The sequence below is a fragment of the Myotis yumanensis genome, unplaced genomic scaffold (assembly GCF_028538775.1).
Source record: "Myotis yumanensis isolate MYYU_CA2020_CCGP unplaced genomic scaffold, mMyoYum1.0.hap1 SCAF_13, whole genome shotgun sequence".
Taxonomy (NCBI): Eukaryota; Metazoa; Chordata; class Mammalia; order Chiroptera; family Vespertilionidae; genus Myotis; species Myotis yumanensis.
The window spans coordinates 26,781,255-26,798,933 of record NW_027223764.1 but is presented as its reverse complement, the minus strand read 5'-3'; the positions used below and the strand labels follow the sequence as shown (position 1 = coordinate 26,798,933).

General features: G+C 37.4%; 1 protein-coding gene across 1 annotated transcript; it reads left to right on the top strand.

Moving 5' to 3' along the window:
- Positions 1-349: 349 nt before the first annotated feature.
- Positions 350-15,326, top strand: LOC139021912 (gastric triacylglycerol lipase-like). The gene is made up of 10 exons (XM_070432755.1): positions 350-435; positions 4,360-4,475; positions 4,633-4,750; positions 5,563-5,761; positions 6,865-6,974; positions 8,569-8,705; positions 10,914-11,060; positions 11,634-11,705; positions 12,105-12,176; positions 14,717-15,326. The coding sequence occupies exons 2-10, from the start codon at positions 4,371-4,373 to the stop codon at positions 14,951-14,953; spliced, it is 1,197 nt and encodes a 398-aa protein (XP_070288856.1). The 5' UTR covers positions 350-435; positions 4,360-4,370; the 3' UTR covers positions 14,954-15,326.
- Positions 15,327-17,679: the final 2,353 nt, after the last annotated feature.

The following is a 17,679-nucleotide window of genomic DNA, read 5'->3' as shown; positions in this document are numbered from 1 at the left end:
TTGGTTCACAAAATCATACAGGTTTCAGTGTACAACTCAATAAAACTTTGTCTGCACACTGCATCATGTGGCCATCACCCCAAGTAAAGTTTATTTCCATCCCCATTTCCCCTCCTTTGCCCACCTCTTTCTACTCCCCACCCCACTTCCTTTTGGCTGTAGCCACTCTGCTGTGTGTGTCTTTGTGTTATATGTATGGGGTTTTTGTGTGTGTGTTTGTGTGTTCTTGCTTAATCCCTTCACCTTGAGTATAATATTTGAGTTTTAGGTTTGTCCTTTTATAATTAGATGATGTTGAGATATTAAAGACATGGCAATTTAATCAGTGAGTGAGTAATTCTGGCCATTGTTGAGCTTTTGTATATAAGAAGTAAGTGCAAGATTAACAAAAATACTAACTATCCAGCAAAACATAGTCCTATATCTGAGGAGACTGTGAGTATAGCTTCTGTTGAGCAAAATTAATATTTGAGTTATTAGATTCATTTTTTTCTTTAACCCAATTGTGCATTCTTAAAAGCCTATATATTTGTTGAATATTGATCTATATAAATGTTTCTATTTGAATTAAAGCTTATTCTTCTGGGATTTGATTTATTTTTTCATTTATTTTTATCTGTACATAGGATTCTGAATTACTAGATGACAAATGTGTTTATTAATTCAGCATTTTTGTAATGAATGTTTAATGTGCGTCTAATATCTTTTATTTTCCTTTTTGAGAAGTAATAGATCAGCCCTCATATGAACTGACTTTATTGATATGCTATATTGAATCATTTCATTTCATCCAAATCAACTGCTATTGAATTAACCATTGTAAATACTGTTGTTAAATTTTATAGGCTACTAATGTATTTATTTAAATTATAAATCCCTAAAAAGAAGTTTAGGCCAAATTATGTAACTCTCTCTGGGGATGTTCCATGTTGTTCCAAGTAGATGCTGGGCTAGGTTATCCTAAAGAAGCATTGTAGTGGAGAAGAACATAGTCTTTGGAGACATACTACCTAGTCTCAAAAATGGGCTCGGTTGCTTTCTACATACTTTTAGCCTTGGTTTTCTCATCTGTAAAATGGGGAATATAATGCTACTTAACTCATAGACTTAGCATGAGAATTAAGAGAGGTCCTACTAAAATATCACTGCATTTTCCAATGTTTAATAGATGCCTAACATGTTCTTAATAACTTTCCTTTTATTATCTTAATGAATTCTTATGATAACTTCAGAACCTGCACTATTACTGGCCCTATTTTATGGAATAGGAATCCATCTTAAAGAAGGTAACTCTATTGCACACACAACATGTCAAACACACTATCCAGCACATAGTAAGCACACTGTAATGTAAGTGTTCTTACTGCCATTATTCTAAAACTTGTCACTAGGTATTTTGAGAACACTAGTCTGCCTTTGAACTTAATAAATATTTATTGAATTATTAATTTCAGGCATACTAAAAATAAATTGCTTTAATACTGTTCTCTACATGGCATTCCTTCAAATATTTGAGGACAAATATCCCTTCTCCCTTGAAACTTTTCCCCAGCTTAGTACCTGAAGATTCTCAAACTTGTAGTTGGTGATTATAACATAGGACATTTAGATGTTCTGGGTCTAATGTCAAATATTCTGTGCTGAGAAACAAGTGATAATTGCCATCAGAAAATAAAAAATCTAGCCAGTTTGGCTCAGTGAATAGAGGGCCGGCCTATAGACTAAAGGGTCCCTGGTTCGATTCCGGTAAAGGGCACTTGCTTGGGTAGTGGGCTTGATCCCCAGTAGGAGTCGTGCAGGAGGCAGCCGATCAATGATTTTCTGTCTCATCATTGGTGTTTCTATCTCTCTCTCCCTCTCCCTTCCTATCTGTAATATATATATGATGTACAGTGCTGTCAAAATGGTCATTTGGAAAAAAAGAAAGCATATAAGTTGCAATTTTAATAAAAATGTGAAACTTGAATGGAACACTAGTTCAGTTCTACTGAGTTTGAGTATATTTAAAATTCCTAGTTACTGTATGAGAGAAAATGCTGACCAGTAGCCCAGGGACAACATGTTGACAAGCAAGGCTGATAAGTCTTAAGTTGGGCAACCCAGGTGTAGCTGGGACCTACTAAGTTTTTATGAGAGATTAGAGCTAATATGCACATCAGTTAGACTACTTTCAATGTAAAACATTTCATTCATTTTATAGCAAGCACATTTTGTCATTGGCCTCTTGGCCTATATTGCTTTACAACTACAAGAAGCCTAACAAGTTCAGTGTTTTATTTTTACTTTTAAAAGTATACCAATTTATTTTCATAAATGGTGCTATATTCACTGTACTATGTGTACTAAATATACTGTATTCAGTGCCTTGCTCTTACAATTCATCTAGGATAACTTTTCAGATAAGCACAAATAGATCTACTTCACTATTCTCCTTGAACAATATGCATGGCATTCTGTGGTGTGGTTGTACAATAATTTAAAATTATGTTCTCTACTGATAGGCATTTAGGTTGTTTCCAATCTTTCCTCTTATAAATAATGTTGTAATGAACATCTTAGTACATGCATTTTAGACACATTAGTAATTATATTTGAAGCTAAATTTCTAAATGTGGAATGGAAGGGATATATATATATATATATATTTAAATTTTTACATTCCTCTTGAAAGACCTTGCAAAAATTTATATTCCCATAAATAACATTTAAGTGTCTGTTTTATCTAACTTTGCCATTACTGTAATTTATCAAGCTTTACTTGATAAAGGTGGAAAGTATTATAACATTCTTGTTTTAATTTATATTTCATTGATGATAGATGAAATTAAGAACATTTGCAAATGTTTTTAAGTCTTAAGGTTTTATATAAAAAGCTTTTTATGTACTGTACCAATTTCTATTGCTGTTGCTCTTTTTCTTACTGATTTATAAAAGCTAACTAGATATTAAAGAAATTAATCTTTTGTCATAGGAGCTGAAAATATTTTATGGAGATTGACATATTTTTTTGACTTTTTAAAATAGCTTATAAAAGCCAGTCAATTTTGATAAAGCAATTATGGGAAAGATCTATTATTTAAACAATAGAACTAAGTCAAACTACTTGAAACTGTCATTAAATTATCTAAGAAGTAAGTTGCTATTTTTTACCTATAAAATATGAGTAGGCTGAATTGGAAAATTGCTTTTCAAATCATGATACAGATTTTCCTTTTTGTTGCTTAAAGCTTGTGAAAAAAATATATTTTACCGTCCAATACATTGACACTTTATATTTGTCAAGGCCTACCTAAGTAATTTCAATTAGGTAATAGCACTGAAAAAAATTAAAAGTGCAAAAGCTTTCTTAAAATTATATTCACATGTCACTCTAGTTATGGTAGCATTTTGAGAAGGTGGAGGTAGCTTCTAAATCCACATAATTACCTTATGATAAATATCTATGGAGTGACTATTATAAACAATATTTAAAACATTATAATTGTTTTGAATACTTGTTATATCGAGATAGCATCTAGAAGAATCAAATGCCCATACAATGCCTCACACACACACCCCAACTTTGGACTCTCAAAATAAGATAAATATAAGGCATAATTGGAATATAACATTATGCCAGACAACTAGAAGACTTTAAAAAAAATTTTTTTTTATTGATTTCAGAGAGGAAGGGAGGGGAAGAGAGAGATAGAAACATCAATGATGAGAGAAAATCAATTAGCTGACTCCTGCACACCCACTACTTGGGATCGACCCCGCAACCTGGGCATGTGCCCCTGACCAGAATCGAACTCAGGACCCTTCAGTCTGTAGGCTGGTGCTCTGTCCACTAAGCCAAACCAGCTAGGGCTAGAAGACTTTTTAAATCCTTACCTGAGGACATGTTTTTATTGATTTTAGAGAGATTAGAAGGGAGAAGGAGAGAGAAAAACAAACATCGATGTGAAAGAGAAACATTGATAGGTTGTCTCCCGTATGTGCTCAGACCAGAGATAAAATCTACAACCTAAGTATGTGCCTTGACCGGGAACCAAACCCACAAACTTTTGGTGTATGGGACAACACTCCAACCCACTGAGCAACCCAGCCAGGGCAGAAGACATTTTTTTAATCAATTAAGTTTTGTTCAATATCACTTCAAAACCAAATGGAAATGTTCCTAAACAAAAGGAATCAAATATAGGGAAAACATGCTAAGCATTAAAATGCCTGGGCTAACATCCACGTCTCAGGTTTTTGCTCAACAGAATATAATAAAACCTAAGCATTTCTCTACTTTACATGAAGATAAAATGAACAAAAATAGGAGGAATGAAAGTGTAATAGATTAACCATGGCACAAACTATCTTCTATTTCAGGCAGAACCAAAATGTGGTTACTATTAACAGTGGCAAGTTTGATATCTGCTCTTGGAACTACACACGGTTTCTTTGGAACATTAAGTCATGAAAGCCCTGAAGTGACTATGAATATTGTAAGTTACTGGAGGAAAAACGCACACCTACAAAACCAAGATATTACCATGACTTAGGATTATAGTAGCTTTTGCATGCTCAATTAAATATAACAATATCTGCTTACTAGATGCATTTAAGAAGTAAACTAAAAAAGTTTTGATTTTTCCTCACCAGAGTCAGATGATTTCTTATTGGGGATACCCAAGTGAAGAATATGAAGTCATAACTGAAGATGGTTATATTCTAGAGGTCTACAGAATTCCTTATGGGAAGAAAAATGCAGAGAATAGAGGTATAACCTTCTTCGCCTTTTTTCCTTTCCCCCTCTCCCCCCTCTTTCTTTCTTCCTCCTTCCCTCTCTCTTTTCCACCATTCATGTCTTCCTTGTTCTTTTCCTCCTCTTTCTCCACCTTTAATTTTTTCCTAGACTTAATCCTTGATCATTCTGGAAATGCAACAGTGATGAAGTCATTTCTTCAAGGAGGTCACCATCAAACGAATGAGAGGGATAAACAGATGATTATAATAATGTGTGATCAGAGCAATGCTAGAAGTGTGCACAGGATATGAAGCTAGAAGTCCTGACAAAGGCTCCTAACGAGGAGAAGTGAAGGAAAGCTTGCTCTCTGAAATTAAACTGAGCGCAGTCCTAGAGGATCTAGGAGAGAGAGCCAGTGTGTGTGTTGCAGAGGGAGAAAGGGGAGGCAATTCAAGGCTCATTTGCTAAACAGATAAAGGTCATTTTTGCTAGTACTATTAAAAATTTATCTTTTTCTCATTGTAGAAAAGTTATTCAGTACAAAAAGTATACAATTAAGCAAGGCCACTTAAATTAACATCATGCTGAATTTTTTAGGATATAATTTTTTCAATAGTTTTTGGAGGCATAATTGGCATACCATAAACTGCACAGATTTAAAGTCTATCATTTGATAAGTTTTGTCATCTGAGAAACCATCACCATACTTAAGGTAGGTGACTAAAATAATAGTCAACTCAAGCAAATGTTTAATTCTAGTGATATGAAAGTCTGTTTCTATCATTATAATTTATCTTAGAAGGAGAAATGTGTTTTTACAGCTTTTAAATAATATTCTTCTTTAGGCCAGAGACCTGTTGTGTTTTTGCAACATGGTTTGCTCACATCAGCCACAAACTGGATTGCCAACCTGCCCAACAACAGCCTGGGCTTCCTTCTGGCCGATGCTGGTTATGACGTGTGGCTGGGGAACAGCAGGGGAAACACCTGGGCCAGGAGAAATATATACTATTCACCAAACTCCGCTGAATTCTGGGCTTTCAGGTAAAGAAAAGGAACAATTAACAAGGGACACAAAAGTAAATATTGAGTTTAAAAAGCATGGGTTTTCACCCCATTCAATTCAGTCCCACTTCAATATATTATATTCCAAGTAAGAAGAGAAGGAAGTAATTTTCATTCTAATTGTTTCTTGGATTCTTCCATACACCTCATTGCAAGGGCAGTTTTTTCTCCCAGGGTAGTTTTTCACTTTCTGTGATCTCATTACCCAGTATTTGGGAATTATGCTTTATGTTTCTGATTATGCTTTTCCAAATGGAATGAGCACAATGACTGAAGCAAGGACATTTTCTCTCCGGAGTTGATTTGAAAAGGAACATCCATATGGATTCAAGAGGATGTTAAACCTAGTTGGGGGTTAAGAACAGCAATCTGAGTCAATATTACTACTGAGGTTGGGGTAGGAGCAATGAAATTTGACACCATGGACATATTATCAAAGCCTTTCTGTTAGGGTCCCTTTTGTACCTTATTCCTGAAAATTACTCATGGAAGTGGAGAACTGAAAACAATTTGGCTAATAATTCTGAGGCATAAAAATGCTCAGAACTGAAAGGAAGCCTGTGTGTCCTGACTATAGTGAGGAAGAGGGAGAGCGACATGAGAGGAGACTAGAGATGTTGACAAGGGCTGTGTAGTCCATGGTAGGGCCTTGCAGCTCATTCTAAATTTAATGAGTTGCCAATGAAAAGTTTTAAACAAGGGAGCAGCATAATCCCATTTTCACTTTCAAAAGTCATTCGGGCTGATTTGTGAAGAATAAAATAGAGAGGGATATGGTTCATATGAAACAACAGTGGAACACTGCATACAAATTATTATTAAATCTGACATTGTTTTAGGGGTAGAAATAATCCCAGCTACAGATATTACCTTGCTTTGATTAAAATGTGGCTTTAATGCTATGCTTCAGAAATGATGTCAACTGTTTATAAAAAGCCACCCCACAGAGCACCTGGCATTCACTAATGCTTAGAGAATCTAGTGTTCAATTTCTCAAAAGAAGCCTGAGCTATAAACACGTTTGACTTTTAAAAATTATAGCAAGGAAATATGTTGTCTTATTTTGTCTTTTTTTCTTGCAGCTTCGATGAAATGGCTAAATATGACCTTCCAGCCACAATTGACTTCATTGTAAAGAAAACTGGACAGGAAAAGCTACACTATGTTGGCCATTCCCAGGGCACCACCATTGGTAGGTAAAGTAGTCAGAAAAGGTGGTTTAATTCACATAGACCCTTTCTAGTTGTTATGCAGGTGTGTTAGTCATTGTGCTTATTGCTTTCTATTCATTACATATATAATAGAATGTCTTCAACAACCTGATGATATAGGAACAATTATTATTCCTATTATATACATGGGGAAACAGACAGGATGTAAATAATTTGTGCAAAGTAACATAGTTATTACAAACTAGAGGCCTGGTACACAAAATTCATGCACTGGAGGAGAGGTGTCCCTCAGCCCAGCCTGTGCCCTCTTGCAGTCCGGGAGCCCTCAGGGGATGTCTGACTGCCAGAGAATGTGGGGAGCAGGCATAAGCCAGCAGTCAGACATCCTTAGCACTGCCGTGGAGGTAGGAGAGGCTCCCGCCACTGCCACTGTGCTCACCAGCCATGAGCCTGGCTTCTGGCTGAGCGACACCCCCCTGTGGGAGCGTATTGACCACCAGGGGGCAGCTCCTGTGTTGAGCGTCTGCCCCCTGCTGGTCAGTGTTCATCATAGTGACCAGTCGGTCCACTGTTTGGTTGATTTTCATATTAGCCTTTTATTATATAGAATGAGGTAGCTCATTTACCAGCCCAGGCACTCTGACTCCCAAGCCCATGCTCTGAAACATTGTACCACACAGCCTCTGCCCTGAATTGATTCCATTCACTCAGTCATATTAATCAGGCACCTACCAGATGACCTGAGAATACAGCAATAAATAAAACAGATTAAAATCTCTGTCTTCCTACTACTTATATTCCAGTGGGAGGAGGCAGAGAAAATAACAAAGATTAAAAAGTAAAATATAAAGTTGATTAGATAATGGTAATGCTATGGAAAGAAAAGTAAGTGAAGGAAGGATATTAGGAAGCATTGGAGGGTTACATGGTGATTTTAAATAGGGGACAGCACCAACTACCCTAAACAATGAAAGAGGTCAGGGAGTGAGGCGTGGGCATTGCATACCTGGAAGACTGGTGTTCCAGGAAGAGGGAATGGCAAGTGCAAATGGTCTGAGCCTGGAGTAGTACAAATAACTCTTTTTTGCAAAAATATCATTATCCTATTTCTAAAGTCAGATAAAAGAGCTCATTATAGCCGAAACCGGTTTGGCTCAGTGGATAGAGCGTCGGCCTGCGGACTGAAAGGTCCCGGGTTCGATTCCGGTCAAGGGCATGTACCTGGGTTGCGGGCACATCCCCAGTAGGAGATGTGCAGGAGGCAGCTGGTCGATGTTTCTCTCTCATCGATGTTTCTAACTCTCTATCTCTCTCTCCCTTCCTCTCTGTAAAAAATTAATAAAATATATTTTTAAAAAAAGAGCTCATTATAACCTTTTAAAAGCTCTAGCCCCGTATCCTCATAGAGAATCTATAGGAAAAAAATAAATATTAAAAAATAATAGAATCTGATTAAATTGAACAAGCACTGATGGTTAATCTCCCAGGTTTCCTCAGATGACAATCCTATTAAACCTAAAGTAATATCACAGTTGTAACATACATGCATGCACACACACATACACACACACACCACACACACACTTCACCTATTTCTTTCTTGTTCTGTTTCAGGTTTTATTGCCTTTTCTACTAATCCCAAACTGGCTAAAAAAATCAAAGCCTTCTACGCATTAGCTCCAGTTGCTACTGTGAAATACATCAAAAGCCCATTAAAAGAACTTAAACTTATTCCTTCATTCCTCTTCAAGGTATGTGATTCTTTTTAACTGAATGTAAGATATCAAATTGTCCATGGATTTCAAAGGGATAGAAAGACACAAAAACACCTAGTGACCAATCATGTTTGCATTCAGAATAAAGATGTACATATTTACTAGTACTCTACTATTTCTTGCATAGCACTGGCCACGTTTGAATACCCACTAAAGCCTGTGAGATCCCTGTACATATCTTTGTTCTTGATTACTTTGTGTGGCTTAGCAATGCCCTCATAGATATTTCATATACCAAGCACTCCATTCAGCGCTGTCAAGACTGGGATTCCACCACTGGAGTAGGGAAGGGGAAATAAAACCAAAACAAAATAGTCCAATAAGAACTGAAACTAGCCCTAACCGGTTTGGCTCAGTGGATAGAGCGTCGGCCTGCTGACTGAAGGGTCCCAGGTTTGATTCCGGTCAAGGGCATGTACCTTGGTTGCGGGCACATCCTCAGGAGGGGGTGTGCAGGAGGCAGCTGACCGATGTTTCTCTCTCATTGATGTTTCTGGCTATCTCTCTCCCTTTCTCTCTGTAAAAAATCAATAAATATATATTTTTTTAAAAAAGAACTGAAACTAACTAGGCCAACAAAACTATGAAGAGGAAGAATAAGATAGAAAGGGAAGGGAGGGGAGGGGAGGAGAGGGGAGGGAAGGGAAGGGGAAGGGAAGAGAAGGGGAGGAGAAGGGAGGGGAGGGGAGGGGAGGGGAGGGGAGGGAAGGGAAGGGGAAGGGAAGAGAAGGGGAGGAGAAGGGAGGGGAGGGGAGGGGAGGGGAAGGGAAGGGAAGGGGAGGAGAAGGGAGGGGAGGGGAGGGAAGGGAAAAGGAGAAAGAGAAAAATAATGGTTGAGTGAGGCAAGGACTCTGAGACCACTCTTTAAATACTCTCGGCTTTCTATGCCTTTTCCTAAGAGCTCCTTTCTCTTTAAATAGGATTTCTTAGGGCAGTAGCATAGATTTCAACAAACCATAAATATTAAGTAGGCATACCTGGCAGGGAATTAACAATATTTATTTTTCCTGAAGCTTAATCACCTACTTCTCCCACCCGTGAAAACCAACACATACACAGTTTCCTTTAAGAGAATAGTTTAGCCTCAAGCTATTCAATGTAATGATGACATTTCCTTGTCTGATTTTGTCCTATTCACTTCTTTTGACTCTTAATGAACATGTGTGTCTAAAGCCTATGAAACTTTACTTAGAATCAAAGCTTTTACTCAAAGTACAAGATTTGATGATGATCCAGGCTACGTTGATACAGAACTTATTTCCTACTGGTACTCATATTTTCTCACAGGCGATGTAGAGAGTAGAAAAAACAAACAAACAAACAAACAACAACAAAAATACATTAGACCTTAAGTCAGAGTCTTGGATCAAGATTCTAGTTATAATCAGGTCTAATTAGCCCAAGACCTTGACTATTAGCCTCATGTTTTCTCATGTATAAAATGGGGATGACAAAATGTCTATTTTGCTCAAGAAGAGTTAAGTCCAATCCTTTCCATTATTAAACTACCTAGCCTCGCCCTAACTGGTTTGGCTCAGTGGATAGAGCGTCCGCCTGCGGACTGAAGGGTCCCAGGTTTGATTCCAGTCAAGGGCATGTACCTTGGTTGAGGGCACATCCCCAATAGGGGTGTGCAAGAGGCAGCTGATGGATGTTTCTCTCTCATCTATGTTCCTAACTCTCTATCCCTCTCCCTTCCTCTCTGTAAAAAATCAATAAAATATATATTTAAAAAAAAAACTACCTAGCTTCCTTGTCTTTCTGAAGACTTAGCTGAAAATATGGTTCAGCATCACCATTTTCCTTTCTGATCTTTTCATGATTTATTATTGAAATCACACATCTTGAACTTAGTTGTGACATTCTGCATTCTGCCATGCTGTTTTATGATTTTATTTCATAACTCTTATTACCCCAACTAGACTATAATTCTTTTGTGTTTTATACTCATTCTCAGCAGTCAGTACAGTTCTCAATGTAACACCAAATACCCAGTATTAATATATCCCCTACTTATTCCACAACTTTATTGTGGGAATTATTTGAATATGTTTGAAATTCCTAAAACAGCATTAAAAATATGAAAATATCAGCCTATTTACACCTGAACTTGTAAATTAGACAAATTAGTTAGTACTTTCTGCAGCTCGATTTTTCTAATCCTCTGATGCTTTTATTTTTCAGGTTATATTTGGTAACAAAGAATTCTTCCCACATAATTATTTTGATGAATTCCTGGGCACTGAATTGTGTTCCCGGAAGATACTAAATGAGCTCTGCAGCAATGCTTTATTTATCATTTGTGGATTCGACCATAAGAACTTGAACATGGTTTGTATGCATTGAAATTTCTATTCTGAATATTTGGAGCAACAGTTTTTTATTACTTGTCCAATCATCACTTAGAAATGGTACTTTATAAGAACTAGGAGTAGCTTCAGAATTGTGTACGTGATATGCAGATAAGCCTAACAGAAATCAGAAGTCATTGCTCCCAGTTTTGTCCCCTGCAGATCCCTTCTATCACCCCATTGTCCCTTTATGTAGAAAAAATAATCACAACTCAACATATATATATTTATACACACACACACACACACACACACACACACAGTTCTTCAAAGCAAGAAGTTTCCCATTTTGATAAAATGGAGATGATAAACTCTCCTCTTTGAGTGGCTACGAATTAGATGAGTTAGCCTATGCAAGCTCTCAAGTGACATACAACTGTGTTGTTCATATCCTTCCAGTAAATGCTGCCCTTAAACACTTGAACTGGTTCAGAAAAGCTTACATCTTAGCTTAAATATTTATGTCTTTTCAGCACAATATCAGGAAAACTTACATCTTAGAAAGAAAATAAAGATCTAAGTGTGAGTGTGCATGTGTGTGTTTTCTTTCTAGAGTCGCTTGGATGTATATCTATCACATAATCCAGCAGGAACTTCTGTTCAAAACATGCTCCATTGGTCCCAGGTATCACTTCGCAAATGCTGTTAAAATTTATTTTGTGAGCCTTAACCTAAAGCACATTTTCAAAATATCCTGTCAAATGTTCCTGTTGGGGAATTTTTCTGGCATGGGACTACCAGCTAAAAATAACTATCATTCCATGTGAGTGGAAATCCTATGAAAACAGGTACTCTGGGCAGCAAAGAAATGAATGATTTTTATGAAGGCAAAGCTGCATTTGAACTTGCATCAATACCTTGTCCTGGGTGATGAATAGATTTAATTTTCGGAAGGAAAAAAAAGTTTTTTAATACTTGTAATTGTTTTAATGGGAAGTTATACTACTCGGACATGTTTGGGTTTTATATTTCACATAGCAATCAGAGTTTTTATTTCCTTGTGTTCTTCATTTCTCTACATTAGGCTGTTAAGTCTGGGAAATTTCAAGCTTTTGACTGGGGAAGCCCGGTTCAGAACATGATGCACTTTAATCAGGTAAGCTTCTTAAAGTTAAAATTATTCACATTTTCAAAGACAAATCTTTAAAAGGTTAAAGATGAAATTATGAAAACTGTGCATATATTTTCCAAAGGAATGTTAGTGCCTAAACCTAGCCTTAAAGAAATAATAAAGTAGAATATTATTTCCTTGTCATTCCTTCATCATGTCAAACATCACCCCAGTCTCCCATTGTCCCAATGGGTTCTCATGTTCCAGTGGCTGTGCTCATTCGAGCTGCTCTGGAAATAACACATCCCTACATGTGACAAACTTAGAATGAATTCATCTCCCCTCACCACATTAGACAGACCTGCTCTGTATCCCAGACTCCCCTACCCCAGCAAGCTGTTCTCTCCAAAGTGCAATTAACTAGTATAATAAACCAGTAATTCTGACTGTTCATGAGATAGAGCTGGAATCTCCAGTCTTTTTAAACAATATCCTCTCCTTTGTTGTCAGCCAGGAGAGTGACTCCATCACATTTCCAGATATAAAAGAAGGATGGTGTGCTTGCAGGTCTGGGGTGGGAATCGTTTTCAGCAGAAGGCCCCATGGGCTGCAGGCAGACACATTGTGTGCTCTTCCCACTTTTTGTAGCACAAAGAACCCAAACTTTGGAGTCTGCCCTCTTTGAGGTCAGTATGAGTTCAGGCAATAGTTTCTTCATCTCTACTCCTACATTCAGGGAGTTATTGATAATATTTAATGGGATAATGTCTATTAATCCTTCACACAGAGTAAACTCTCAGATTACCACTGGCTAAATATGAACAAGGGGAACACCTACATTTTTTTTGTAATTCTCCCCTTCTCCTCCTTACCATACCCCAAAATTTTCCACCCAAGTGGTAGCTGAACAAAACTACTAATTTTCATCTGCTTCCATGCCTCAATATTTAGAAGGGATTTGTCTTTCATCACAATATCCTATGTGTAGAGAAGATGCCCCCATTTTTAAAACATCTTTGATGTCTTTAAAGATGTTTTTAGAACATCATCAAATCAAACATTTGTTGAAAACACTCTCCACCCCCAACCATCACCTCCTCAAACTCTCGAAACAGATACTTGCTTTGAATCTGTCTTTCTACGGGGCTCTAAAACCAGTAATCCAAGGACACCATTTTGAAGGATTAAGTGAGACCAGAATAACCTAATCCCAAATCCGCCCTCCCTCCAAACAAGCTGTTACTTGCTAAGGATGGTCTTCAACTAAAATAGGGTATTAAAATATTAAGGAAAACTGCACATAGTAAAATCCTTTGTTGTGGAAAGTTGCCTATTTCCTAAGGTGACAATAGAAATTGAGAATATGACATAAAACAACTAACAAAATTCTGTAGGAAAATTCTCTCTTTCTCTTTTTTTGTGGTCCTGCTTTATGAGCCTTTATAAAGGCTATATGTGTGAATGGCAATTTTCTAGAAATAGGAAATGGGTCTGATGATAGCTTTTCTCAGAATTTGAACCAACATTATGTAAACTCAGGCAAGTATTTAACACAGACAGCTTCTTAAATGAACCGATGAATCTACAGACTGACCATACTGGTGAGTCAATGCAAAACCAAAATAAATGAATCAGGATATTTTGAGGAGATCATACTTTAGACTTTTTGGGTAGAAACAATCTATTGCAGTTAGAACCCAAGAAAGTTTACTTCCTTAAGCAGGAGTTGAAATATAAATTTTTAGTTTGTAAGCATTGTTATCTAAAGCCTCACTATTCACACATGGTTCAGGAACAGCAACAGCCGCATCACCTGGGACTGCAGAACCTAGGGTCTTCCCCTAGATGTGCTGAATCAGAATTTTCATTTTCACAAGATCCCTAAGTGATTCTCAAGCTGTTAAATTTGAGAAGCACTGATCTAAATCATTTTGCATCCAATTTGCTCTCTGGGTATGGTGACTTTCTTTGAGCAATCGTTGTTTAGAATTTACTTGTAAAACTAGGTCATGACATTTGCGACAACATTGATGAAATTTGAGGGCATTAGACTAAGAGAAAGATAAATACTATATGATCTCAGATGTGGAATCTAAAACAGAAAAACAACAATAAAACTGAGCTCATGGCTATAGAGAACAGATTGGTGGATGCCATAGACAAGGGTAGAGGATGGGCAAAATGGGTGAAAATGGTAAAAAGGTTACAAACTTCCAGTTATAAAACAAATGACTCCTGAGAATGGAAATGTATAGAACGGTACTACCATTAATAATACTGTATTGTATATTTGAAAGTTGCCGAGAAAGTGAATCTTAAAAATTCTCATCAAAAGAAAACAAAATTGCAACTATGTAAAGTGAAGGAAATTAACCAGATTTAGTGTTTTGATAATTTCACAATATATACATATATCAAAACATTATGTTGTACACCTAAAATTAATATAAGGTTTTATGTCAATTATACCTCAGTAAAAAATATGTAGGCCAGTTTAGGTTGTATAAGCTACCCAAGGAATGCGTATTGGGGTTTAAAGTGCAGATACCAATGAAAACTGTGGTTCTTTCTCTCTTGTATCTTAGCCCACACCTCCCATCTACAGTGTGACAGACATGAATGTGCCAATTGCAGTGTGGAATGGTGGCAAAGATTGGTTGGCTGACCCTCAAGATGTTGACCTTTTGCTTCCAAAGCTCCCTAATCTCATTTACCACAAGAACATTCCCTTTTACAATCACTTGGATTTCATCTGGGCAATGGATGCCCCTCAAGAAGTTTACAATGAAATTGTAAACTTGATGGGAAAAGATCAGAATTAGTTCTGGATTTGAAGAATTATCCATTTACTTTTCCAAATACTTTTTGTTTTCTGTCGCATGATTTTCTGTAATGGCTGAGATGCAATGCTTCTTTCAATAATCTTGACTTTAGAAATATATTAGCATCAACCAACTTTCTGTTTTTCATTTAAAAGAATTTTTGAATTTGATTTTTCACTTAAAAATTGATTTAGAAACATTTGAAAGAACACATTTCTGGAGAGGTGAAACTTCCAATCTCATTTAATTTATCTTCTGAACTCAGCATAGATTATGATCTATAAACCATGGGTGTCTCCAAAAGACAATCCTGGGATTGAATATTGACACCTTGCATGCATCCTTGAGGTTGAATAAATTGCTTTCAATTGTCTACTATTGCTGAAGCTGTCTTTCCATCTTCATAATCGGAACATCACCTGCTCTTTCGCATGTTTAACCCCATGAAAAGGCAAATTAGGGATAAAATGAGTTGTAGTCAGCTCACTTTCACTTCCTAGGGAGAAGAGAGCAAGGATAGGTTAGGAAGCAACAGAAATCTGGTTTAGGAAATTGGGAAGCAAAGGGTGTGCTGTCCATTCCTACTACTGTTCTGCCCCCATATCCCTGGACCTCAACCACAAAACAGGCAGCAACTAAACAAAAGATTTTTGAAATCACTGCCACTTTCCTGGCAACCACAGGATCCAGAAACATTCCCACTGCTATTTAAGTCAGAATGTACAACTCCCAGCAGTTGATACACCTCCCCGCAAAATGATGGCTCCCCCATACTTCCAAAATTTCCAGTAAGCACAGCCTCACCTGGGAAATTCTATTAACCCCATAATATTATGACCTCATATTTAATGCAATGCAGCTTTGGGAGTCCCACTTATCATGCTGTGGTAGGGTTTAATGTATAAAACATAAATGAGATCAAGAGTATCTTATACCTAGCATAGTATATAGAACATAGTGGATAGTCACAAAAATCTGTTAATGATTTTTATTATATTGTCATGTCCTTCAACCTTTGCTAGAAAGCCTTTGTGAAAGCAGAGGCGGGTGGAAGTTGAACACACAGGGCGTCTATGTCATAGTGAGAGACACCAAGCTTAGGAAAGTCCCAGTCTTGTATAAGGGACTACTAGCAAACCTGTGCAATCTCTGCCCCAAAGTGTGTTCTTATTATACTGGTCAAACCTGCCTTCTAGCCTGAAAAGAGACACGCCTCTGTCTGCTATACAAACAGAGGGCAGGTTTTTTTTTTTTTTTCTGAAAAGATAGTCTGGAACAAAAACTGATCCGAGAAGTGCAGAAATACCCCAAAGAATAGTCTCCCAGGGTCAATCTTCAGCATACATCAAAGTCACCTAGAAAGCCCTAGCTGGTTTGGCTCAGTGGATAGAGCAACAGCCTGTGGACTGAAGGGTCCCGGGTTTGATTCCTGGTTGGGGCACATGTCCGGGTTTCGGGCTTGATCCCAGTGCTGGGCATGCAGGAGGCAGATGATCCATGGTTCTCTCTCATCATGGATGTTTCTATCTCTCTCTCCCTCTCCTTTCCTCTCTGAACTCAATAAAGATATATATATATATATATATTTTAAAAGTCACCGAGAAAGCTTTTCAAACACAAATTGCTAGAACTAATCCCAGTGTTTCTGACTCAGTAGAACTGTGTTGAGTTTAAGAATTTGCATTTCTAACAATTTCCCAAGCGATACTGATGCTGCTGGCCCAGAAGCTCTACTTTTCTTAAAATTTTTATTGATTTCAGAAAAGAAAGGAGAGGGAGAGAGAGATAGAAACATTAATGATGAGAGAGAACCATTGATTGGCAGCCTCCCACATGCCCCACACTGGGGATCAAGCCAGCAACCCTGGCATGTGCCCTGACTGGGAATTAAACCTGACCTGGTTCATAGGTTGATGCTCAACCACTGAGCCACATCGGCTGGGCAGGAAGTTCTACTTTGATCATCCCTACTTTAAGTCTATTAACAGATCATATTGTGTTGTGCTGTTGTTGATTTGCTTTCATTTGACTGTGCTATATAGTCAGAAACTCCCAATTCTAACTACTTATACCCATGGTGATCTTTAATGTTATTAAATCAGGTAAATAACATACCTTCTACTAGGGACAATTCTCATCTATGTATATAAAGCCTAAGCAATATATAAAAGCCTAAGAAACCAGCCGACTGCCAACTGGCCAGTAGCTATGACGTGCACTGATCACCAGGGGGCAGATGCTCAACGCAGGAGCTGCTGAAAGACAGCAACTTTGCAGAGTGCCCTCTCGCACTCTGGGACCCCTCGAGGGAATGTTGGACTGCTGGTTTCTGCTGGATCCCCTGCAGGCCAGGCCAACGAACCCCACTAGAGGTGGGCCTCTAGTATCATATAATGTTGTTCAGCTGAGTGACTTTTGTACCTAGCTATTACCAACTACAGTTTATCTAGATATGAAACAAAAGAGACCATTGAAATTATAGAAAAAAATCCTACTTATGAAATTATTATAATAATAGTAATGGTAATCTCATGCTTGATGTTGATATTAGTGATATTTCAGTCTAAAACTACAAGACAGACTGATTAAAGCACAGATGTTGGCATCATTGAATAGTATTATATATTTCAGATTACACACTGGTCCAGAAAACTATTCCTTTAATATGGAAACATGCTTTGTGGCTATATCAGAATTGCTGCAAATATACCAGTGTTTTCTTTTTA